This window comes from Anolis sagrei, chromosome 1, assembly GCF_037176765.1.
Source record: "Anolis sagrei isolate rAnoSag1 chromosome 1, rAnoSag1.mat, whole genome shotgun sequence".
NCBI lineage: Eukaryota > Metazoa > Chordata > Lepidosauria > Squamata > Dactyloidae > Anolis > Anolis sagrei.
In genome coordinates, this window is record NC_090021.1 from 58,891,930 (window position 1) to 58,917,077 (window position 25,148).

A 25,148-nucleotide genomic window follows, 5' to 3' on the forward strand; every position below is an offset into this window, starting at 1 on the left:
CATCCAAGTGCGGAGAAGAGCAAACCACAGACCACCTACTACAATGCAGTCTGAGCCCTGCCACATGCACAATGAAGAACCTTTTTACAGTGACACCAGAGGCACTCCAAGTGGCCAGCTTCTTGTCAAAGGAAATGTAGTATAATGGCAAGTTCTTAACTTTGTGTTTTGAAATACATTATAACTGTACCCACAGTTCGCTTCTGACATGATAAATAAATGTCCTGTAGTGCTACTTGCTTGAAAATAAAAATTACCATATTAAATGCTTAATATGTATTAATTTTAATTGTAATATTAATATCACTGGAATTGTATGTGTTTTAAGACATTGAATAATTGCCGCCGTGAGTCCCCTTCGGGGTTGAGAAATAGGGTAAATAAATAAATTAATAAATACCTCAGACTTGTTCAAAAATTTTAACTGGCCTATTTTTGCAATCAGCAGCTGCTTCACGGTCTCCATATTTTTGTCTGTTTCCATCAACGGATTATTCCGACAATCCAACGAATGAAGACTTTGTAGTTTATCAAGTTCATTGATAACTGACCACTGAAACAACAGAATGGAAAAATGTGGCAACATGAAATGGCCAAAATCTGAAATATGCATTTTCTTCTCTCTACTCAATATGACGCTATAGAAAATGCCCAACAGTACTATTAGTGTAAGGATTGTTCACTGTGGCATATTTTTAAAAGTTATTGCATTCATTAGTGATCTACAGAACACCTGGTTGCTGTAACCAAAAACCAAAGGAATAAAATTCTTTCTGATTTTATACTGCCATGATTACAATACAGCTTAAATATCAACTCTATTCCTAAACAACCGAAGCAGGGAGTGTCTGGCATTTTGCAGTAAGAAGTCGCAAATACTAGAAAGTCCTTGTTAGTTGTTTTTCATAACACTAGCTTTGGTAATGGGTAAAGGTAAAGGTTTTCCCCTGACATTAAGTCCAGTCATGTACAACTCTGGGGGTTGGTGTTCCTCTCCATTTCTAAGCTGAAGAGACACCTCCAAGGTCATGTGGCCAGCATGACTGCATGAAGCGCTGTTACCTACCCACTGGAGCAGTACCTATTGATCTCACATTTGCATGTTTTTGAATTGCTAGGTTGGCAGAAGCTGGGCCTAACAGCGGGAGCTCCTTTTGATCAGCAAGTTCAGCAGCTCAGCGGGTTAACCCACTGTGCCACCGGGTGCTCCAGCTTTGGTAATGAGGGTGACATTATTCTCACTGCTTTCCTTAAGAGTCTCATTCTTAGGATAAATAATACATTTTGGTTAACTTGTCTTACTTATTTTTTAAAAAAACTTTATGAAAACAAGAAAGCAGCAAAAGTGGTTTTAATCTTTGTTCACTCAGATGCCACACTGAATACAAAATTTCTACATATTACTAGACATAGTTCATTTCACAAAATTAAGGGTACAATATTAATTTGCTACTGCTAAAAGGAAAGGAAAGCAAGCAAAATATGTTCAATTTCATAAAACCAGAATGGTATGAAGACATAATTGACTATGAAGTACATGTAAAGCTTGTATGGACTGGCCTGGCCACATTCTCTCAAAGTGTATATACTCTCATGAATTCTAGTGCCAATAAAAACAGAGGTCACAATCCTGTCCAAACCAATATTTTGTACAAAATACAACAGCAAATTATCTGACCTAACATTATCTATGATCATGAGAATAACCAATTAATTCTAATTTTCTTAAATTTTGAAGCAGTAAATATTGTAATATGTTCTAGTTAAGTGTCGCTATTTTGAGAGCTCTTTTCAAAATCCAGTACATTTTACTTACTTCTGCAATTCTATTGGAATTTACTCCAAGATGTGTTAAGGAAGGAAACTTGCCAGTTTTGCAACCTGTCCAAAAAATGGAGACAGAGAAGGAAAGGAAACTCGTAAGATAATAGAGAATAATTAAAGTAAGAGTTTAAAAAAATGTCAAAACACTTCATTTACATACCAAATCCAACATCAGGAAAGTGTATTGAAGAAATTGCATTGTTTGAAAGTATGAGCGTTTCTAACCTGAAATTTAAAAGTCAAGAGTACAATTTTTAAGCATGGGATTTTAAATGTAATGGCTTGTGATTTTTTTATTAATCAGAACAGGGATTCTAGTATGGTAAACACCTAACTAAGGCTCTTCAATATACAGGGTTAGTCAAAATGAATAGGCCAATAAGAAAATTAATTGTCCAGAATGAGAGAACCTGGGGAGAAACTTATTAATTAACTTATCTCTGAAGGTGAGACAAAACTTTGATAATTTATCTGTCGATACGTAGCTGTAGTTTGGTTACAATAAACATACATTCGTCTAAAATTAATTTTCTTATTGGCCTATTCATTTTGACTAACCCTGTATATTTAAAATAAATGTAGATGTTCCTTTTCCATTAAAAGAAACCAGGGGAAAGACATTACCTGAGAAAATTGCTTTAGCAGCCAGTGTTGCTAAGCACTGACACTTTCCCCCCATGTTGACAGATAGAAGAGGAATATAATATGCAAACTACTAACCAATATTTACTGAGGAGGATCTGGAAAATGTGCCTACTGTCTGCCTTATAGTCATTCTGCTCTAGCACAACATGCTTTTACTCAACCAGAATGAACCATGACTAAAAATTCAGAGCAGGAACACTTAACAGTTACCTGGGGAGGTCTGCAATTAGGTGAAGTTGGTTTCCATCAGTTAATTGATTGTCAGAGAGGTCTAACCATTTCAGGTTATGTAAGGTATCAATAGGTCTGTATGAAAAAAATACATTTAAGAATATTTTTAAAAATATTGTTACAAAGCATTTGCTGTAAATATATAAGGAACAGATATAAACAATCCTCGAATCTGATGCACTATCAAATCTAATGCATATTTAATTTCCAAAGCCCTGAAACCAAAAAAGTATTTGCTGGCAAATGTAATGCGCAGCGACAAAAAATACACTTTTTGTAATTTGACTAAAAATTACACTTTTTAAAATTTCCTAAACAAGACTAACCTTCTAAACCACATTATAGTTGCTGCCTGATTATAATTCCTTCTTTTTTTAAAAAAAGGTGTTAGAACACCAAAACTTTCAGCAATGGAAAAGAAAATCTTGGGATGCATCTATGCTGTAGAATGAATCCACTTTAACGCCCTGGCTCAATGCCATGGATGGGGTCATGGGGGCTGTAGTTTGGGATCATGGGGACTGCCAAAGAATGCCTATGCCTCACCAAACTACAAATCCCAGGATTGCAATACAATATATTGTATTATTAGCATAGTACAATATTAGTATTATATATTACAATATTGTACTATACCACTATATTGCAATATTATTAGTAATATTACATGTAATATAAAATATATAATATTATTAATAATATATTGCATTACAATATTATGATCAATTTTATATGTACATACAATATATTAGAATTATTAATCCATTTGTGCTTGAAAAAGAACAATAAAGTTGTCAAACTTTAGAAGTTCTTAGGTGATAGAAATTAATACCTCCTAAGATACAGTAATACGACAAGAGTTTTCCAAACATTTAGTATTAGTGAGATACAACATTTTGTGATACAATAATTCAGTTTTACTAGCAAATCCAAGGTTAAACCAACCCCTAATACGAGATACGAATACATACATAAATTGTAATAATGAAATGCATGACATGACATATCTCATGAAAACCTTTCACTTATATTTTAAAAATAATATGATTTGTAAGATGAACATACATTTCTGGATTCTTATAATTTCTCATTACATTCAACCTACACGTTGTAGTCGACACACTAACGTGTCACAACACACAGTATGGAAAGTTCTGTAATAGGTAATAGTTGCTTCACACAATCCCAAGTCAGACAACTTCAACTAAGCTTAGTATCATTGACTCTGTTTGGCAGTGACTCTCCAGGTTTTGATGGATTAGCTTGTCAACAACAAACACAGAGTTGTTTGTAAACAGTATTTCTACCCAATATCTGTTTCTCTAAGGGCTCCTGATCTTTCATTAAGCAACAGCAGGTTGCTAAAAAGTGTGTGCAAGTAAAAAAAGGGAGTGCACGTTGTGATGTTTCTCCCTACACCTTCACATAATTACATCTGAATCTTTATGAGTATAGTATATTTTAACTGGGTAATTAAATGGTAACACCCCTAATAAGTAGGAGAGGTTCTCTTATTAGCACCATAGAAGCAAACAAATAAGATTTAAACTTATTTAAATCTTACATTCTTATAGAACATTTATATTTTGAGTTTTAATTATACTGCATATTATTGGTATCCGCCTTGTGTATTATTCAATTACAGAGGTGAGGTATCCATTTTAATAAACAAATGATAAATGCATTTTTATTATTCACATGCATAAATAAGCATCCACCAGACACAAAAATGGCATGTAACATTCAGTATCTTAATAAGTGATACCACAAGCAGCTGAAGAATTTACAGTTACCCTCGTACCTCTCCAAAAGCGAAATCTCATTAGAAGCCAGGTAGAGTTCTTCAAGAACAGGCCACACTGTAGCACATAAAAGAACCTAATGGGAAAACATCACTTAGTATAAAAGTTGCATGGCATATGCCTTAACAAGTATGCATTCAAAAAAAGTAACAAAATGTAATTAATATGAGTTTGTCCAGATCTTGATCCAAGGAATTGAGACAGCTCTCCTGCATCTGGATGTCTTGAACTAGTTCTGCAAGTTCTAGCCCCCAAACACTATACAACTGAAATCTAAACTATGTGAATGGCTGAACCACTTCATTCAAGCCTTAGGCTTCAGGAGAGGGCTTTGACTCCATTCTATCTTCACAGACTCATTTGCTGACTATGAAGAAGAGAGTTTTCTCAGCAGCTTCTCTGAGGCTATGCCCCTCCCTCTAAATGCTCTCTCTCTGCTCTCTTAGATATGTTTTCCAGTTTTATGCATGAATTAACCTACAATTATAGTGCTTTAAGCATTTTAAAAGAATTACTACCAATATACATAATATCATACATATTTTATATTTGTGTTAGACTCTCAAAGCTAAGCACAACTAATATGAACACTGAAAGGTTCATTTGCAGTCAGAAAAGGCTTAGATACAAAAAAAATCTTTGTGCAATGGTTGGCAAAAACCAGTCTTCCCATCAAATCTCATCAAGATCCAATGTCTAGATTGAAGGAAGTCATGCTACCCCTCTATTCTGGCTTGGTCAGACCACACCTGGAATACTGTGTCCAGTTCTGGGCACCACAATTGAAGGGAGATGTTGACAAGCTGGAATGTGTTCAGAGGAGGGTGACTAAAATGATCAAGGGTTTGGAGAACAAGCCCCATGATGAGCGGCTTAAAGAGCTGGCGTGTTTAGCCTGCAGAAGAGAAGGCTGAGAGGAGACATGATGGTGATGTATAAATATGTGAGGGGAAGTCATAGGGAGGAGGGAGCAAGCTTGTTTTCTGCTACCCTGGAGACTAGGATGTGGAACAATGGCTTCAAACTGCAGAAAAGGAGATTCCATCTGAACATTAGGAAGAACTTCCTGACTGTGAGAGCTGTTCAGCAGTTGAACTCTCTGTCCCAAAGTGTGGAAGCTCCTTTTTTGGAGGCTTTTAAACAGAGGCTGGATGACCATCTGTTGGGGGTGCTTTGAGTGAAATTTTCCTGCTTCTTGGCATGGGGTTGGGCTGAATGGCCCATGAGGTCTCTTCCAACTCCATTATTTTAGGAACCACACTTTATCTGCAAAAGTTTTCCTAAAGTGAGTCAAAGGAGCAAGGCTGAATGGTGTGGGTTGCAGTGAACCTGCTCACAGCAATCTTCAGAAATGCCCATAGGGTTTCAGCTCATACCATTCAGCAAGGTCCCGTTGTCCTCACCAAATTAACTTCAGGGATTGAGGAAATTAATAGGGAAGGAGGTGGTATGTTTTTCATATTCCTACTCCAGTAGGCAGAACCACTACTCTGAGGCATTTCAAGAATTCAACAACCTCAATCATAATCTTATTTATGGGTAAGTTCCTGTGACTTCAGTGAAATGAGTTACTTCCAAGAATAACAGGTTAGATGAGGAATCAAATGAAAGTTTATTGCCTAGGTAAAATCTGGAAATGAATTTGCAAAAAAAAATATCATTTAACATGTAAATAGATTTACAAAAACTTGCTTTGAGGAGCATCTATATAAAATATAGTAATATAACAACTATGCAGAATATTTCAGATTCTGTTTGTGTAGATATTAAGTATTTAGATAAGTTGGCTATGATCATAAAATTCAATAAATATGCAAGCAAATTTAATTTCCAACAAGGAAACATTTTGTGTTTTTCAATCAGGGAAGGTATGGATGGATGAAGCACTGGGAATTCCTGCCATAATTGAAGAGCGGATATGCTAGTGTTTCTTATTACATTCTGGGTGATAATGCAATATAAGGACAAGGATTTCCAGATGTGCTTTTTTAAAAAATTAACAGCAACAAAATCAATCTTCCTTATTCACGCCCAAATTATTCTATACATTTTCTGTTTTGAGAATTCCCTGCCCTGAGTTTTCACAGATGGGATCCTACAGAATAACAGGTTTTTGTTTTGCAGGATCCCATATTTTTTCTGTGTGCAGATGGAAGTAGTGGAAAACCTTCCCAATTATTTGCTACCTTGCTAAGAATAGAAGTATTTGTGAACTCCTGCAAAATATTACATTGAAACTAGAAGTTCAAACATATCAAAAATATACACATTTGAATGTAATGTTAGCCGCTTTGAGTCCCCTTTGGGGAGATAAACTGGGGTATAAATAAATATAATAGTAATAATAATAATAATAATAACAGAATTATAAAACATATGATAAACCATAAAGATTACCACAAACATGCATTACCTCAGTCCATGTCACTTCTGTATGATTAAGTGCCAACACCTTCAGATTACAAAAAGCTCTTGAGTTTGGTGGTGAAGAGGATGGAAATTTCATTTTGTTTTCACTACAGCAAAAACGGAAGAAGGATTTCTTATTGTTTCTGAATGGAACACATTTAATCCAAATAGCTTCTGGTTAAATCTTACACCAAAGTCCTCTCTCCATTTTACATCTCTTCTGTTGAATTTCTATACACCCATTGTATCATTTTATGCCTATATTCTTTCCTATTGCATATATTTCATGCCCATTAAAAAGCAGATATTTAAATTCTTAAGACATATTTTACAAATGTTGCATTTCAGAAACAGATGAGGCCAAACTATTTTTAACTGAGAATACTGGGATAACTTGTAAACGATACCTAGTGTTAAAATCCTAACTGAATAGACAAACTATAGAATATGCATAAATCTATTTTCCAATGTTTCTTTTTAAAATTAAAATTAGCTTCAGGGAGCTCCAATATGAATATAACAGGAGTACATACTCAGAGAAGTCAGGGACCAGTCCTTTCTCCGATACCATTTTCCTGGCCAATGTGCACATCAACTCTAACCTCAACTCACTGGCATGGCTATGAATCAGTGAAGCATTCAAAGGCAACTTGGACAGAACTTATACAACATGATTAGTAAGTACCTGACATTTAGGGTTTCTAGATGTTCAAGCTGGCAGGCAATATTTACTACTTCTTTCCAAGATGATAAAAGATTTTTGGATAGATTTATCCGTCTGATATCTATGCATGTTTATTAAGGAAAACTGTCTTCGATTCTGAAACCTTCACCTTAAAAGATAGGGTTTCATACTTAGTATCTCATATATACATGTAATTTACATATTCATGTTTTTATGAACATGTAAATTAAAATAAAACATATTAAACACTACCAAAAAGTTGGTACAGTTAGGGTGCACTCCCTCAGGGTCTCAGAGTAGGCAAATGTGAAAGGTTAGGGGTTTCTAATGCAGCCCCTAGGCTTTCACATATGTCTTTTCCTGATGTAGAAGAAGTTGAAAAGGAAAATCACCAATAAAAAATAAAACAATCACCAATAATATCTACAAGTTGTTCTTCCCAAAATATGAAAGCAAGAACAGCTTGGTAGCGAAACTATCTGTTCAAACAAGTTCACTTCCTGTCACTTTTTCATGAGTGGACTAACTGAGCATCATGGACTTGCCATCCGCATAGGGTGAGGCAGGAATACTTGATCTCTAATTTCTGCATTGTGATCTGATAAATGTCCCAAAGACTACACCAATATTTACTTCTGAGTCCACAGGCAAAAAATTACTTTTCATGGGCTAATAAAGAAGACTGCAAACCTAAGATGAATGGATAAAGCAATTGAACTTCAAAGCAATATCTGCAGTGAAAAATAATTCCCAAATTAGATTGCCTAATAATTGCTTCTGCAATTTCAAAAAAGGATTCTAGGACATGTTCTTTTGATTTCCTCTTCTTGACCTGCTTCGCTCACCACACATTCATCGACTGATATGTCACTCATATTATTCAACTGCCTAAAATAAAAAAAATGGTCGTTAGGCTAAAGCACATTCAGTGGAAAGGGGAACATATCTCAGGGAATAATGTATATAGCATTTGAATAATGAAATCTTCAAGTATAAAAATATAAATATAAACATTTAAATACAATAAACAAATAAAGATAGTTCAGTTGCTTCCAGAAAACATAAATCTGAAGATTTTTGCAAATTCTTCATAGTGAAAAAATGAAAAAAGCAAATGTCATTTCTATGCTTGTTTTGACATGATGGCATTTGTTTTTGACATGATAAAGAAATAAAGAGAAGATGTTGAAAAGAATAGATTAATATCAAAAAGCAATGTAGAAATGTCCAAAGAACAGTCTCATTCAAATGTCCCAGAGTACATAAAGATTTGGCGTTACCCAGAGGCCAACGATTTAGATTAATATAAGGCCTTGATCTCTACTTCTATAGTTTTTGTAACTAAAAATAAAATCCCTTTCTAGTGTATCTAATATTCATTTTAATTTCATAACTTTAGAACAGTTAAAAGGGTTTGGATGGCTAATTGTCAAAGGACTAATGATACAAAGTTTTTTTTCTCCTGTCAGTAGCGACTTGAGAAACTGCAAGTCGCTTCTGGTGTGAGAGAATTGGCCACCTGCAAGGATGTTGCCCAGGGGACGCCTGGATGTTTGATGTTTTACCATCCTTGTGGAGACTTCATGTCCCTGCATGGGGAGATGGAGCTGACAGGGAGCTCAACCCGCTCTCCTCAGATTTGAACCGCTGACCTATCGGTCAGCAGTCCTGCCAACACAAGGATTTAACCCATTGTACCACCGGGGGCTCCCAAGGTCTCAAACCTACTATAAAAACTATGATTTATTGATTCATGAATAAGCATTATGACTAAACATTTACCTCTTTTGATTTTTTCTCTCCAAACTCTGCCATTTTTACCATCATTTATTTTGACTGCAGTTTTTCATTACATATCAACTGGTAAAATGTGATTTAATCTCATTTTACTAAAGTGGGCAAGAAACTACTCAAGGTTAAACCATAATATCCTGGTCTGAGTGTAAGGGGAAAATGTGGTTTAAGCTAATTTCAGAAATGTGAGATGGGGGGGGGGGGGGGGTCAGCATAAACACTCACAAAAACAAGCGTACATTTACAGTTTCAGTACTCTATCAATATACTAAAACATTTAAACGTTATGATACTTTACTTTTTGAACCTTCCAGTCAGAGGCATTATTATTATCCAGTTACAACAACATTTTGAATCCCATGATTTTATCTGATCGTCTGTTGTTTTTGTTGCCATTGGGATTGTCACTACATCCTGAGATATGCTGAAATCATGATATATGAGTAACACTCATACCAAAAGATACTGAGAAGTCTTTGTGGTTTGGTGTATGGTGATGATGGTGCTGTGGTTTTGCATTTTGGCTTGGTTGAAAGGGGGCTGGAATGGCTTATCTTTTGGGTTCTTGGGAAATATTTAGAAGATAAGGAGGCGGCAAATTGCTTCTTCAGACTTTCAAGCTCCAAGAACAAAGAGCTTCTGATGAGAGTGATATTCCTTTCTCCAAGACTGCTAGGAACTAACTAGGAAAAGACAGATACACAAGCAAAAGTTTTTCATTTCATATAAATACTTACACCTAATTTTATGTTAATTTCTTCTTGCTATCTCAAAAGTTTTCTGGTGAATATGCATAGTGGGGTTGTTCTAAGTTATGTATAGCTGTTTTTCATAGCCAATCAACAAGAGTTTTTATATAAATACAGGTTATAAATTCCTATTCAAGTTCACATGATTTAGAAAAAAAACCTGAACTTTAGGAAATTATTTCCTGTCCCCGTCCCGTCCCCCCCCCCCCCCCCCCCCCCAATTCTGTAGAATGGCAAAATTAAAGGCTGGATGATTTCCTCTAGTTGGAAGTTTTTCGAAAAGAAAAAAAATTGCATAGAGAAATTAAAACATACTAGTGACGTTAGTATAAAAAACATTACTGTACGGTCAGATTTGTGGGTGTTACACCATAACTTAATGCGTTGGGTAATAACTGCTGCAGTAAGGCCCATGGCCAAAATGGGAATGTGGAGGGAGGCCAAGGCTAAGTAGGGAGGCAAAGCAGGCAGTCTATGGCCCTTCTACATTGCCATTTACAATCCAGATAATCTTTGAACTGGATTATATGGCAGTGTAGACTCATATAATCCAGTTCAAAGCAGATAATGTGGATTATCTGCTTTGACAATCTGTACTATATGGCAGTGTAGAAGGGGCCTATGTTTCTTAAACCATGATAGCTATATCTAACCTGATCAAAAAGGAATTTGAACATACAGAATTCTCATTCCTGCACACAGACCAGATGCCTTTCCCGCACATAATTTGAGCCAGAAGAGATCCAACAGCTAAATGCACTGTCAGAATTTAAGAAATCACCGAAGACGTATTTTTTCTGGCAGGTCAACCCTCTCAACTTGGAACCATGAGTTTTGGATTTGTATTCTATTGCTGATGCATTTAAATCTTTGGCCCATGTTGTTTTGGTGTGGATATTTCATGTTGATGTGTTTTGACTGGGTAGTATCCCACCTCAAGCCATGAGGAGCGATGGTAACAAATAGTAGTAGTAATAATAATAATAATAATAACAACAACAACATTATCATTATTTGTTCTTGTAGGTTTTGTCCAAACAAAAGACAGATACACAACAATATTCAACAATACCACTGTGTTCGAATCTCATCTGTAGAATTAGCTGAAACAAATTTCAGATTTTGGACAAGGGAAGGGATGAATCCAGATGCATTTTCCATTGTAAAGCAACTCTCTACTATGATTGGATTATCATTATGTAACATGATTTTTGTTCCTGGGTTATAAATGTCATTTCCTAATTGGTTCTATCATAAAAACATGGAGAAGGTGTATTAAACTGCAAAACAATCTTTTTGCGTGAGATCCTACAGCACATTTTGTTATAGTTTTACAGTTTAACACAAAAATGAAGTTTCTGGAGTATAACAACGACTTTTAAAGTAAGTACCATACAATTAAACAGGAAACAACACTTTCAAGCCAGGAACTGACATATTTTCTAATGTTGTTACATAGTGCTATGATCTGTTAACAATGATGCTGTTTCTTCAAAGAAAAACCTACACATTCAAACTCTAAAAAAAGATTTCCAAAAGGATGTGCTTCAATGCAGATGTCCGAGAAAGAAAAAAATGACAATAAACAAAGAAAATTTGCATACAGGTAATGGCTGCAGAGTTACTATGACATTTGGAATACTAAGATACAGCTGTGGATTGTATGATTTAGTATAGATTATAAACTGCAATCATGTTAAAATCTGTTTGGAAACAAGCCATGCTGAACCTAATGGAACTCTGAACTCAAGTCTTGTGGGGTCATAACATCTGACCCCTGGGTGGCACAATGGGTTAAACTCTTGTGCTGGCAGGACTGCTGACCAACAGCTTGGCAATTCAAATCCGAAGGGCAGGGTGAGCTCCCATCTCAGCTCTAGCTTTCCATGTGGGGATATGAGAAAAGCCTCCCACAGGATGGTAAAACATCAAATATCCGAGTGTCCGTTGGGCAATGTCCTTGCAGACGGCCAATTCTCTCACACCAGAAGCAACTTGCAGTTTTTCAAGTCACTTCTGACACACACATAAAAGTATAAACTTTGTTAGAATGAATACAGGTAGACACAACAAAAGCACAGAGGTCAGTTCTGGAAGCGCATATCCCACTATAACTGCTAATATCAATGAGCCAATAATACCGTTAGCATTCTGATGTTTTCCATTTGCACAGGAGGTATACTTGCTTTTGTCTTTCTTTAATGGAATCAAATCCAATTGGTTCCACAGTTCTCCTTCCAATTACTATTGATGTTTCTGTTCTGCTCTCAGCATCTTCTTGATCTTCGTTTAATCCATACTTTTCACGGACAGCAGAAAGGAAGTCTACTCCAAAATTAGCCTTGTTTGGACGGATAAAAGATCCCCCTGAAGGGTGTCTTAAAAGAAAATGCAAGTATTTAGAAAACAAAACAAACTCCCTTGTCATAGTTTTGAAACGTTTGTAGAGTTTTGTACTAGAATTGTATACAGAATGTCGAGCTCTTTGAAGGAACTACTGCATATATTACATTTACATTGCTATGTTTATGTTATGCTTCATACATATTCTCTATAATTATCACAACAGCCTTGCAAGATGTCACTATTATCATTTCCATATTTGAACATTTGTGCATGTGCACAATCAAGGTGACAGCCAAAGCAGACTAAGTGGCTGAGGCACCAAAACAGAGAGTAGAAAAATTATAACTCTCTCATTGTATTTTCTAAGTTCCACCCCTGCCAGAATAGAAGTTCTGCCCATGTTTCTCTGTCCTTCCCAGTTTGTACGATGCAATAGGAATTAATCTTGTTCGGATGTGGTAAAATACTACTAGACTAAGCCAGATCAATGCTTTCTTTATCAGACTAATAAACTAGTCAAGTTGCACATATATTCTCCAACCCAAACTCACACATTACATTACAACACCCTAACATTACAAAAGTCTTAGAACAAGGTCAAAGTTCTTCCTTCTTCCATTCCTCATAAATTTGGGTCTCAGTAAAACAAGGGTTGGGTTTGTCATTCCTTGCTTTCCAACTATCTATGAGCTAGGTCCAAACACATTCAAATTTCTTCTCCAAGGGCAGGAAATGAGAGCATCGATTTCTGTCCCTCAACATAGAGGTAAAGGAGGGGAACAACGAATAGTCAGATATATTGAAATTTATGATAGCCGCTATACAAGCCACAATCGTCAGAGGTTGGAAAGATAAAACAAGGTGGGACCTGAAAACCTGGTGGTCTTATCTCTCTGAATATTTAATTAATTACTTCATCTATGAAAAAAAAATATTTGAATATTCAGTCAAAAAAAGTTTGGTATAGGAAATGGTCTTGTTTAATTGACAAAATGGAAGGAAAAGATAGGTACAGAACTTTAAATCAGGCCTTCCAGACAATTAAATCAATGTACTGACTTAAGTAAACCTAGATGGGGGTGGGAGGGAGGTGGGAAGAGGGTGGGAAGGGCGGGCGGGCGGGCTGGGGGGTTTCAAGGGGTAAATAGTCGAGATATACAGCAAAGGGAAGCACAATTGGAACCTGTATTCTAGCCATAAAAATTGTAAACAGTTTTTGATATTATCTTTTAGATGGATAAGGTTTGTATTGTATTTTTTAAGAAAAAAAAAAGGAAATGAGAGCATGAACTAGAGGCAGATTTGAGAAAGTATGCTTGCATCTTCAAAAAAGAATGTATATCCTCAAAAGCTAAAATAAAATCCAGTTAATCTTAAAAGTGATGCTACATTCCTTCTCTTCCCTCCTTCCTCCTTTATTAATACTGATAAGTGAACTTAAATATATGTAAATGGCTGTTAGTTGGCTCTCAATGTGAGAGTTTAAGAGTACAATGCCAATTCTGCTGAAGTTTTCCTCTGTGTTCTTTGCCCCATCCCGCAAGATAATCAATTTACTCTAAAAGTGATATATATTTCGAGGATCGCTCACCTGCATTTGAAGTACTGTATTCCTTCATGACTCCCATTATGCTTTCCCCTTTGTGGGTTATCCCATTCCACACCAAGCCAAACTCCTAGCATAATTATAAAAATACATGAATTAAAGTTGAAACAAATAAATCCAACCAAAATGAAGTTTTCAAGCCCATATATTACACAAAAGGTTAGTATCTGGTATCTTTGAATTAGATGTTCAAGTAAGAGTCATCCATTCTTCAAGGATTGGAATAATTTGTATACAGTGACAAGTACCTCGTTTAACTAATTTATAATGCAATTGACCACACAACTGCTCAAAACAAAAATTGGTTCCTGAGAGTCTTGAGTATTAAATAAATAATACTACCAAACTAGTCACTCTGCCATCAAAATGAGGAACAACTCTCAAACACATCCAGTTTGCAACATAATTTAACTAATTGGGTGATATATCCAAATGTTAATTTTAGTTCAATAAATTGGCCTCTTCCATTGTGAGATTCTTCCATTGTCAAACTACAAAAGTATATCAGACATACTGCTGTTGAAGAGACACAGTATTTAACACCATAATTTCTAAATCAGTTGTGGATAACTGAACTACGAGCATGCAATTCATATTTGAATCAAAGCACGTTTTGATTTTGCAGAATCTCACATGACATTCAAGTATTCAGCTTTTGGACCTTACCGTTCTGTAGAAATTTTGTAAAAAAATTAACCTGGCTTTTCCAATATTAACCTCTTTTCCTTCCCTTGCACATCCATAAAATTTCCATATACTTCTTCCTCAATCTCTCTTTCTCTATGATGCCCCCAAAATTTAAATGTACTTAGTTATCCATTCTACAGACTCTTCTACAACTGTAAATTCAAACTACGGCAGTTTGATTTCTGTTCTGTAAACAAGTAACTATTTATATTTTTCATTCTTCTGTTCACATTATCTGCATATTCTTTGTCTCACACAGAAAGCAATGGCAAATGCCACCTCACTACCACCATATACCACCTGCCAGTGGGACATATATTCAACTTTCTTCAAACAAGGTGTAACAGTGCAGAGCCTAGATTCTGGTCTTGTAGTTGAGTTTCACATGCATTGTGAATGGAACATTCCAATACGAGGAATTAAACTTTAAACAGTTTAGAGTTTTGTAGGGAACCCTCTATCATTTCCTTAGTCTCAACATATAGTAGTATGTGGGGAAAAGAAAAACAGCCTACCTGTTGTAGGGGGAACACTGCCGACAAAGAGAACAGTTCCATAGTCCCCATTGCAGAGGACTCTTCGCCCAATGACATCAGGAGGAATGCTGCTGGTCATCACAAGACAACAAGAAGTCAAGATACTTCTTTAAAAATCTAAAGAATGAAAAAGAATGCTTTTCATAAATTACTATACCAATGTTATGTGAAGTATGCAGAAATCCAAGATTGATTTTTTTCTATTTTGCCTTTCTTAGAAGTTCAGATTGCAATGAAAAAACAAAGAAATGGGTACTTGTTTTAGACTGCTTCAGCAAAACTAGCAAAGGCTCTTGGACGAACTTTACAGATTCGATTCAAAATATGCTTTTGTTGACTTCATCATCAGATGAGATAGATTGTCTTTAAGGTGATCAACAACTCTGTTATATTCACAAAGCCACACCAAACTCTAGAATCCTACACTGCCAGTAATAGAAGAAATAAAAGATTATGCCAAGCATAAAGGAAATACATTTGGCTCTCCATTTCCACGGATTCAGCATCCATAGATTTTGCACCCATGAATTCCACTATTCATGCTATGAAAGTATAGTTGTGTGTGTATATATATTTAAAAATCCTAGAAGCAAACCTTGATTTTCCCTGGTGGCGCAGCGGGTTAAACTGCTGAGCTGCTGAGCTTGCTGACCAAAAGGCTGGCGGTTCAAATCTGGGGAGTGGGGTGAGCTCCCGCTGTTAGGCCCAGCTCCTGCCAACCTAGCAGTTGGAAAACATGCAAATGTGAGTACATCAATAGGTAACAGCACTCCATGCAGTCATGCTGGTTACATGCCCCAGGAGGTGTCTATGGACACCAACTCTTCCGCTTAGAAATGAGATGAGCACCACCCTCCAGAATTGGACACAACTAGACTTGATGTCAGGGGAAACCTTTACCTTCATATATTGGATGTTATTTTGCTACATCACTGTATACAATGATGTAGAAAAATAGCTCAATCAAACTTGAGCATCCACAGATTTTGGTATCCATGAGGGGCCTTGTAGTCAAACCCGGTGGATACAAAGGATTATAATTATCAACTTTCCCATATTTCCCAGAAATTCAGCTAACTTGGGGGATCCTCCTGGCTCCCTTACTGCACTTGCATATCTCCCTTAAATTTAGAAGTGCAGTCTCATTATGTGTATATGGTGAGGGAAGGCGGTGGGGTGTGTGGCGTGGGTCATTTTGCTTTATACAGGCCAAGATTTATTTATTTCCTATCTTTATACCCCGCCCTTCCCTCCCCCTCCCCCCCCCGAAGGGGGACTTATTTCGATCTCACGAAAGAAAGAAAGAGAAGTCACCAGTGGGAAGGGAGTTCCCATGTACAAGCAATGGTCCCTGCTCCCTTCTTTCTTTTTCTCTTCTCTACTAATAATAATGTGATATTATAATTATATATTTTATATTAATAATATTACAGTATAATGGTATAGTACAAAATAGTAATATATAATACTAGTATTGTGCTATGGTAATAATATAATATATTGTTTTTACATACTACTTGTAAGCGGCTCTGAATCCTCTTCGGTGTGAGAAGGGTGGCATATAAATGTCGTAAACAAATAAATGAAATAAATAAAATATACCCCACCTTTCTCTACCCTGATGGGGAATCAAGGCAGCTTACATGTGGCTTGTATTCCATTCATTATTTTATTTATTTACATCATTTTTATCTTGTCCATTTCTGCCTGAAGGTGACTCAGGGAGGTGTACAAACCAACAACAATTAGATGCCGTATATAAAAACACAAATGTCAGTTAAAACAATTTAAATCACAACCTAAATACATATAAAAACCATAACTATAAAAAACTATAAAAGTCTATAAAAACAGTGTCTTCAACCCAATTCCTCATTTTTGGCGGCTCTGTATTCATATTCCAGATTGTGTTTATTTGATCACACTGCAGTTACATAATTATAGTTACATAAATGTTTAGAGAGAGACTAGCTTGGCAACAAACCTTGTTTTGAAAGATATTCCGGCACTGTCGCTTAGGCCCCTTCCACGCAGCTAAGTAAAATCCCACATTATCTGCTTTGAACTGGAATATATGGCAGTGGGTATTCAGATAACCTAGTTCAAAGCAGGTATTGTGGGACATTCTGCCTTGATATTCTGGGTTATAGGGCTGTGTGGAAGGGCCCTTAGAACTGTCTCCATGTAGTGTTCTTATTCTAAATTACAAAGGCTTATTTTCTTTCTCTTGAAACGTTTTGAAATGCATACCCAGAAAGAAAAGAGAGACACCCTCAGGACTAACACAGAGGAGAGAGTAAACAGAGACTGATAAGCAAACCAACCTCTCCCTTACTTCCGTCCCCGCCCACATTCGGTACCTTTTATAGGAGCTGGTGGAAAGTGGGCGGGGCCTAAGGAAGTGGGCGGGGCCTAAGGAGGGGAAGATGGAGGAGGCGGAGGAGCCTGGAAACCCGGCGCCCCTCTTTCAGGGAAGGGAGACGAGGTGCGGCCCCACTTCGCCCTCAGGCGTGTCGACCTACCGCGCTCTCCTCCGCCGCCGCCCCGCAAGGCGCCTTTCCCGGTCTCAGGCCCCGCTCCGACCCTCTTCGGCTCTTGGGAGAAGACTAGGCCGCACCCACCGGGCCCCTTCCTCCTCAGTCGCCACCTTCGCCTGATGGGGAGAAATGCGCCACCGGAGCTCCTTGTCCGCCTGCGCAGCGCGGGTTCCTCCCACTGTCATAAGGCCCTCTCTTCCATTTTCTCGCCCCCCCCCTCGCGATGCATTCTGGGAGTCGTAGTGCTCCAACGAATTTGAGTATGCTGCAAAAGTACATTTGAAAGTGACTTCAGTGTTTTGATATTTTACAACAGGCATTACAGGCAGAGATGAAGTACTTTGGCCACATAATTAGAAGACAGGAAAGCTGGACCATAAGGAAGGCTGAGTGAAGGAAGATAGATGCTTTTGAACTGTGGTGTTGGAGGAAAATTCGGAGAGTGCCTTGGACCGTGAGAAGAACCAACCAGAAGATCCGACGAGGAAAAGTGTTCTTGCCGTACATCAAGGGAACCACTGACCGCATAGGGAAGCTGATGAGGAAACACAACATACAAACCACCTACACACCCACCAAGAAAATCCAACAAATGCTACGTTCAGCAAAAGACAAGAGGGATCCTCTCACCTCTGCAGGAGTCTACCGTATGCCATGCAGCTGTGGACAAGTCTACATAGGGACCACCAAACGCAGCAATGCTCAAACACGGATCAAGAAACATGAAAGGCACTGCAGACTACTTCAACCAGAGAAGTCAGACATAGCAGAGCACCTGATGAACCAACCTGGACACAGCATATTATATGAGAAAACAGAAATGCTGGACCACTCTCACACAGAGAAGCCATTGAAATCCACAAGCATGTGGACAATTTCAACAGAAAGGAAGAAACCATGAAAATGAACAAAATCTGGCTACCAGTATTAAAAAAAACTCTAAAATTACAACAGCAAAACAACCGAGAGTAAACAATCAGGCACATCAAATCACCTCTCAACAAAACATTCCCCCAGGCACTTCCAAGCCATTAAATGCTAATAAAGGTAGTCAGTTGAAACATTCACACCTAGCTCCAGCAGACAAAAGTCCTTTGTCCCACCCTGCTCATTCCACAGATATATAAACCCATTTTCCTACTTCCAACAGAACTCACTACCTCCAGGCCCGTAGCCAGGATTTCGTTTCGGGGGGGGGGGGGGCTAAAAAATTTTTGGGGGAGTTTCGGGGGGGCTGAGTTTCGGGGGGGGGCTGAGTCTGAGTGAAAGAGGGTCTAGCCTAGCAAACCTTTTGTATTATTACCCCAATACCCCCATGCATATGGGATATATTGATTATGGTGATCAGATCATGATATGAATAAACATAACAGTTTAAATAATGCACCAGTAAGGCCTTTTCGCGAACCACCATCAGAATTTCGGGGGGGGGGGGGCTGAAGCCCCCTAAGCCCCCCCCCCCTGGCTACATGCCTGACTACCTCTGAGGATGCTTGCCATAGATGCAGGCGAAACGTCAGGAGAAAATGCCTCTAGAACATGGCCATATAGCCCGGAAAAACCTACAACAACCCAAGATCCAACCAGTCCTTACTTCAGGAAATAAAGCCTGGCTGCTCACTAGAGGGAAGGATCTTGGAGACAAAGATGAAGCACCTGGCCCACAGCATGAGAATAACAACAAAATACAAGTTCCAAAGCGTTATCAAAACAGAACTGTGTTAACATAAAGCGTGCAAATACACTGCATATGAACCACGAAAAAATAACAAGACTGAATGCTACTAGGTTATCACGTAGTCCTTGAGAAAGTAAGATATTTTCAAATACTGTCCAAATTAAGTCCAAATGGTATCCAGTTCAAAATATAATCCACATTCTAATACAGTTATCTCGTAGTCCTTGAGAAAGTAAGATATCTTCAAATACTGTCCAAATTAAGTCCAAATGGTATCCAGTTCAAAATATAATCCAAATTCTAATACGACAAGGATCCCCGGGTTGAGGTTGCCTTGTTTCAGGGGACTTCCCCTTCTTCAGGATTTGTCTTCTTTATGAAAGTGGGTGGTTCACCATATATCCCTAAATAGGTGATATACAACATAATAGATATGCCAAAAAAGGCACCCAAACCAAAAACATTCAGTGATAATGACATGCATTCCAATGAGATAGACTACACCCACATTATTATTCACATTATACATGAGACGAGCTGGCCCTACAGTTAGGTCTTCAGTAGTGAGCAATGCAGTTACACAGAAGCAAGAATTTAGAGGCAAGGCTAATTACAAACAGTCAGCTGGAATGTAAATTACAAGTAGATAAGGTGGATAATAGGGCTTATTACAGAAAGCAGCTGAGGTCCAGCCTATCGTTAAGACCGGTAGGAAAAACTGTGTTTAACTTAAATATCCAAAATTCTTCCCTTTGCAAAACGTAATTCTTAGTATCCATATGTGGCTTAGTGTGAATTTTTTCTATGATGCAAAACTTAAAGCTGGTAGGTGTATGTCCTTTACATTTTTATTTATATAGATTTATATGCCACCCTTCTAACCCGAAGGGGACTCAGATCGATTTACAAGATATATATACTGTGCTATACCATTATATTGTAATATTATTAGTAATATTGCATGTTATATAAAATATATAATTATAATATATTATCAGTAGTAGAATTGTATTACATTACAATATTATAAATAGATGTATCTATATAAATAGAAATGTAATGTTTGTTTGTGGGATTAACATAACTTTAAAACCACTGGACGAAGTGACACCAAATTTGGACAGAATACGTCTAACAACCCAATGAGTGACCATCACTCAAAAATTGATTTTGTCATTTGGGAACTGTTGTTGCTGGGATTTATAGTTCACCTACAATCAAAGAGCATTCTGAACTCCAAACTTGGCACACGGGACTTCCAAGACCAACAGAAAACAGTAGAAGGGTTTGGTGGGCATTGACCTTGAGTTTTGGAGTTGTAGTTTACCTACACCCAGGGAGCAGTGTGGACTCAGGCAATGATGGATCTGGACCAAACTTGGCACGAATATTCCATATGCCCAAATATGAACACAGATGGAGTTTGGGGGGAAAAGATCTTGACATTTGAGAGTTGTAATTGCTGGGATGTATAGTTCACCTACAATCGAAGAGCATTCTGAACTCCACCAACGATAGAATTGAACCAAACTTTCCACACAGAACCCCCATGACCAACAGAAAATACTGTGTTTTCTAATGGTTTTGGTGACCCCTCTGACGCCCTTTTATGACCTCCACAGGGTTCCCGACCCCCAGGTTGAGAAATGGTGCCTTAAGGACATCCAGTCCAACTCCCTTCACCAGGGCAAGAAACATAACCAAAGCCCTCCTGACAAAGAGCCATCCAGCCATAGATATAGATAGATATGATTCACACACACACACACACACACGCCCTATATGACAAATATAGTATCATAGATTTGAAAGGGGCCCCTAAAGAAGGACAATTATATGTTGCATTTTCCAGAGTAGGCAAACCAATCTCCACATCAACACTGACAAAGAAACAAAAAGAAATACTGTTTACATATATGTATATGACAAATATAGTATCATGGATTTAAAAGGGACCCCTAAAGAAGGACAATTATATGTTGCAAGTTCTAGAGTAGGCAAACCAGACAATCTCCACATCAACACTGACAAAGAAACAAAAAGAAATACTGTTTACCCACAAGCATAAGAAATTACATATATTAGAAACCAACACTTTCTCATTACTTTATTTCCCAGATCACCAGACTGGGCCACAGCAATGTGTGGCAGGGGACGGCTAGTACACAATATATTACATTATATTATTAGCATAGCACAGGAGACAAGGTGGAGCTGTCCTCTGGTCCCCCTCTCTTCACTCAGAGGTTGTGAGGTCTGTTGGAAACTAGGCAAGTGAGGTTTATATACTGTATATCTGTGGAATAGTGTTTTGCCATCAATACTGGACTGCAACTCTGCAGACGAGGATTCAAATCCCCATCGAGCCTTGGAAAAGGGGCTGTAGGCAGGCCACACTCTCTCGGCCTCAAGAGAAAGGCAGGCAGGCGGGGGCAAGACCCCCTTGGAACACATCTTGGTAGGTTTGCCATCAGCTAGCTGTGGCTTGAAGGCAAAGCAGCAGCAACAAAACACGGCTGTGGCTCAACTGGAACAGATGACGGCATCGCAGGGAAGGACGGCCAGGCCACCAGCTCCCATTGGCTACTTCAACTGACTGCTGTTTTTTTTTTCCCCCGCGTGCGAGTCGAGTTCATCCCTTGCACGACAAGCGACGGTTTCTTCCGAAGCTTCAAAACACGCAACCCGTCGCCACAGGAGCAGGTTAAAAACAATGACGTCACCGCAGTTGTTCTATGGGGCATGCGCTCCCCCCCCCCCCCGCGCGAGCTCGCCCTTCCCTTCGTGGGCGGGGCCTTCCAGGAAGCCCCGCCTCCTTCACGAGCAACCGATTGAGACGTTGCAGGTCTTGGGAGGAAGCGGGCAGGTGCCGTTGGCAAAGGCGGAAGGGCAGCCCGCGAGGCCCCAGGGCTATTTGGACATGCTGCAGGGGTAAGAAAGGCTAGATTTCAGGCTGAGTGTCCCTTATCCGACACATGCTTGGCACCAGAACAGTTTCGGATGCTAGGTTGTTATTAGTATTACTGATTTGGGAATGCCTGGAATTGCATATGCAAACGTAATGAGAGATCCTGTAGGTAGGAGACAGGTCTAAACTCAGAATCCATGTATGTTTCATGTACACTTTATACATATAAACTGGAGTTAATCCTATACACATTCTTTGAATAATAAAAATCAAACAAAAATATGTGCAGTAGAATACTTTTGATAATTTTGTGCATGAAACACAATGTCTGTATGTGCACTGAACCATCAGAAAGTAAAGGTTTTTTTACCACTTGGGCTGTTTTCTCAGGCCCTCCTCTCGTCATCTTATCCTTCCTTCCACTCTTGTCCTTCCTCCTTCACCTCCTTCCTTCCCTCACTTTTCTCCTTACTTCCTCCCCTTTTGTGTTTCCTTCCTTCTCCCTTTCCTTTACCCTTCCTTTCCTTCCTTCCATCCTTCTCTTCTTCCCTTCCTTCTTTCCTTCCTCCTTCCATCCCTCCCTTTTGTCTTTCCTTCCTCCTTACCTCTCTTTCTCCTTTCATCCTTCCCTTCCACCCTTTTGTCCTTCCTTCCTTCCCCCTCTCCCTCTTTCTCCTTCCTTCCCTTTTGCCTTTCCTTCCTTCCTTCTCTTTCCTTCCTGATTACTTCCCCCTTTCTCCTTCCATCCTTCCCTTCCACCCTTTCTTCCTTCCCTCCCCCTCTCCCTCTTTCTCCTTCCTGGTCAGGCATATAGCCTCATGGTGGTTCGAGAAAAGGCCTTACTGGTGCATTATTTAAACTGTTATGTTTATTCATATCATGATCTGATCACCATGCTCAATATATCCCATAGGTATGGGGGTATTGGGGTAACGATACAAAAGGTTTGCTAGGGTAGACCCTCTTTCACTCAGACTCACCCCCCCCCCCCCCAAATCGAAATCCTGGCTACAGGCCTGTTCCTGGTTACCTCCCTCTTCCTCCTTCCATCCTTCCCTTCCACCCTTTCGTCCTTCCTCTCTTCCCTCTCTTTCTCCTTCCTTTCTTCCCTTTTGTCCTCCCTCCATTCCCTTTTTCTTTCCTCCTTCCATCACTGGGTAGCCAGTCCTCCTAGCAGGGAGTGCTAGCATGCAGGCCCCCTAGTTAGAAAGTTTGCCTATGCCTGCTCTGAAGTGTGGGGTTCTCCAGATTTTGCTAGACTACCATCTGTATCATGATTAACTGATGGAAGCAGCAATCCAGCAACATGTGAAGGGTCTCAAATGTTTCCTGATCCTGTCCTGTTTCTATTCTTTCTTCTATATCAGAAGTTCTAATTTTTGTGTCCACCAGGATGAACTAACAGCATTTAATTCAACACTAAGGCCCTTCTTCACAGCTAGATAATCCAGCTCAAAGCAGATAATCTCGATTTTATATGACAGTGTAGAAGAGGCCTTATTTATTTATTTATTGCACTTCTATACTGCTTTTCTCTAGAGGGACTCAAAGCAGTTTCCGACATAATAAATTGCAAAGATTCAATGTCTTCACAATCATATTAAAACAATGTTACAATACTTTACAACTAAAACAATAACATAACTATAAAGGAAGTCAGAGGGGAGCAGAAGACACTGCCATCTTGTCTTCTGCCTATACCATCACTTCAGAGGCCCCTCCCCCTTCTGGCACCAACGACTGCTCTGGCCAGAGGGAAGTCAGAGGGGAGCAGAAGACACTGCCATCTTGTCTTCTGACTATACCATCACTTCAGAGGCCCCTCCCCCTTCTGGCACCAACGACTGCTCTGGCCAGAGGGAAGACAGAGGGGAGCAGAAGACACTGCCATCTTGTCTTTACTAATAATATAATATAGTATATTGTATATACGTATAATATTTATAATATTATAATGTAATACAATATAATACTAGTAATAATAATTCAATATTATAATTATAATTATATATTTAATTACATGTAATATTACTAATAATATTACAATATAATGGTATAGTGCAATATAGTAATATATACTGATATTGTACTTTGCTAATAATATAATATATTGTATGAAAATATATATTGTAAGCCGCTCTGAGTCCCCTTCGGGGTGAGAAGGGCGGCATATAAGCGCCATAAATAAATAAATAAATAAATAATAAATTAAAAACCTTAAAAACTATATAAACCGTCAAACAGAGCCATAAAACTGGGTTGTTGTAAGTTTTTTGGGCTGTATGGCCATGTTCCAGAAGCATTCTCTCCTGACATTTCGGGCTGTATTTCCAACAGACCTCACAACATCTCAGGATGCCTGCCATAGATGTAGGCAAAACAGCAGGAGTGAATGCTTCTGGAACCCAGTGACTCCAATCATGAAAGTCTTGGGTATGTGAGAATAGAATAAGATGGGAGGGCAGGCTGCCAGGGCTCTTTGCACAAGTTGTTCAATGCAGTCAGGAAAGTCTAGCTGACTCATTAAGTTAATTGGTTTTCCTGTCCATACAGCAGAGATGGCTTTGCATTGAAGACATGTGTAATGTATTTTGTCAATAAACTTTAATTAAGTGATAATCCCCAAAGCCTTTATAAGAAAAGTCAGCAGCAACCAGCATGGCCAGTTGCAACACTGAGGATTCTGCTTGTATTCTAAAGTGAACTTTTTC

At 38.4% G+C, this 25,148-nt stretch overlaps 1 protein-coding gene across 3 annotated transcripts in view; it reads right to left on the reverse strand.

The window, feature by feature from the left end:
- Positions 1-25,148, reverse strand: part of GGPS1 (geranylgeranyl diphosphate synthase 1) — a 46,088-nt gene that overhangs the window by 7,292 nt on the left and 13,648 nt on the right. Inside the window, exons 1-13 of one of the 3 annotated variants that reach the window (XM_060753850.2) lie at positions 17,837-18,008; positions 15,910-16,034; positions 15,294-15,431; positions 14,077-14,161; positions 12,322-12,517; positions 8,396-8,480; positions 7,597-7,696; positions 6,916-7,018; positions 4,502-4,578; positions 2,680-2,775; positions 1,985-2,049; positions 1,817-1,881; positions 401-553 (exon numbers count right to left, since the gene is read on the reverse strand). In XM_060753850.2, the coding sequence (XP_060609833.2) occupies positions 401-553; positions 1,817-1,881; positions 1,985-2,049; positions 2,680-2,775; positions 4,502-4,578; positions 6,916-7,018; positions 7,597-7,696; positions 8,396-8,480; positions 12,322-12,517; positions 14,077-14,161; positions 15,294-15,393 (1,125 nt within the window). In that variant the 5' untranslated portion in view covers positions 15,394-15,431; positions 15,910-16,034; positions 17,837-18,008. Of the gene's footprint in view, positions 1-400; positions 554-1,816; positions 1,882-1,984; positions 2,050-2,679; positions 2,776-4,501; positions 4,579-6,915; positions 7,019-7,596; positions 7,697-8,395; positions 8,481-12,321; positions 12,518-14,076; positions 14,162-15,293; positions 15,432-15,909; positions 16,035-17,836; positions 18,009-25,148 lie in introns of those variants that run through there. The other 2 variants (XM_067465037.1, XM_067465044.1) reach the window with 2 other exon arrangements.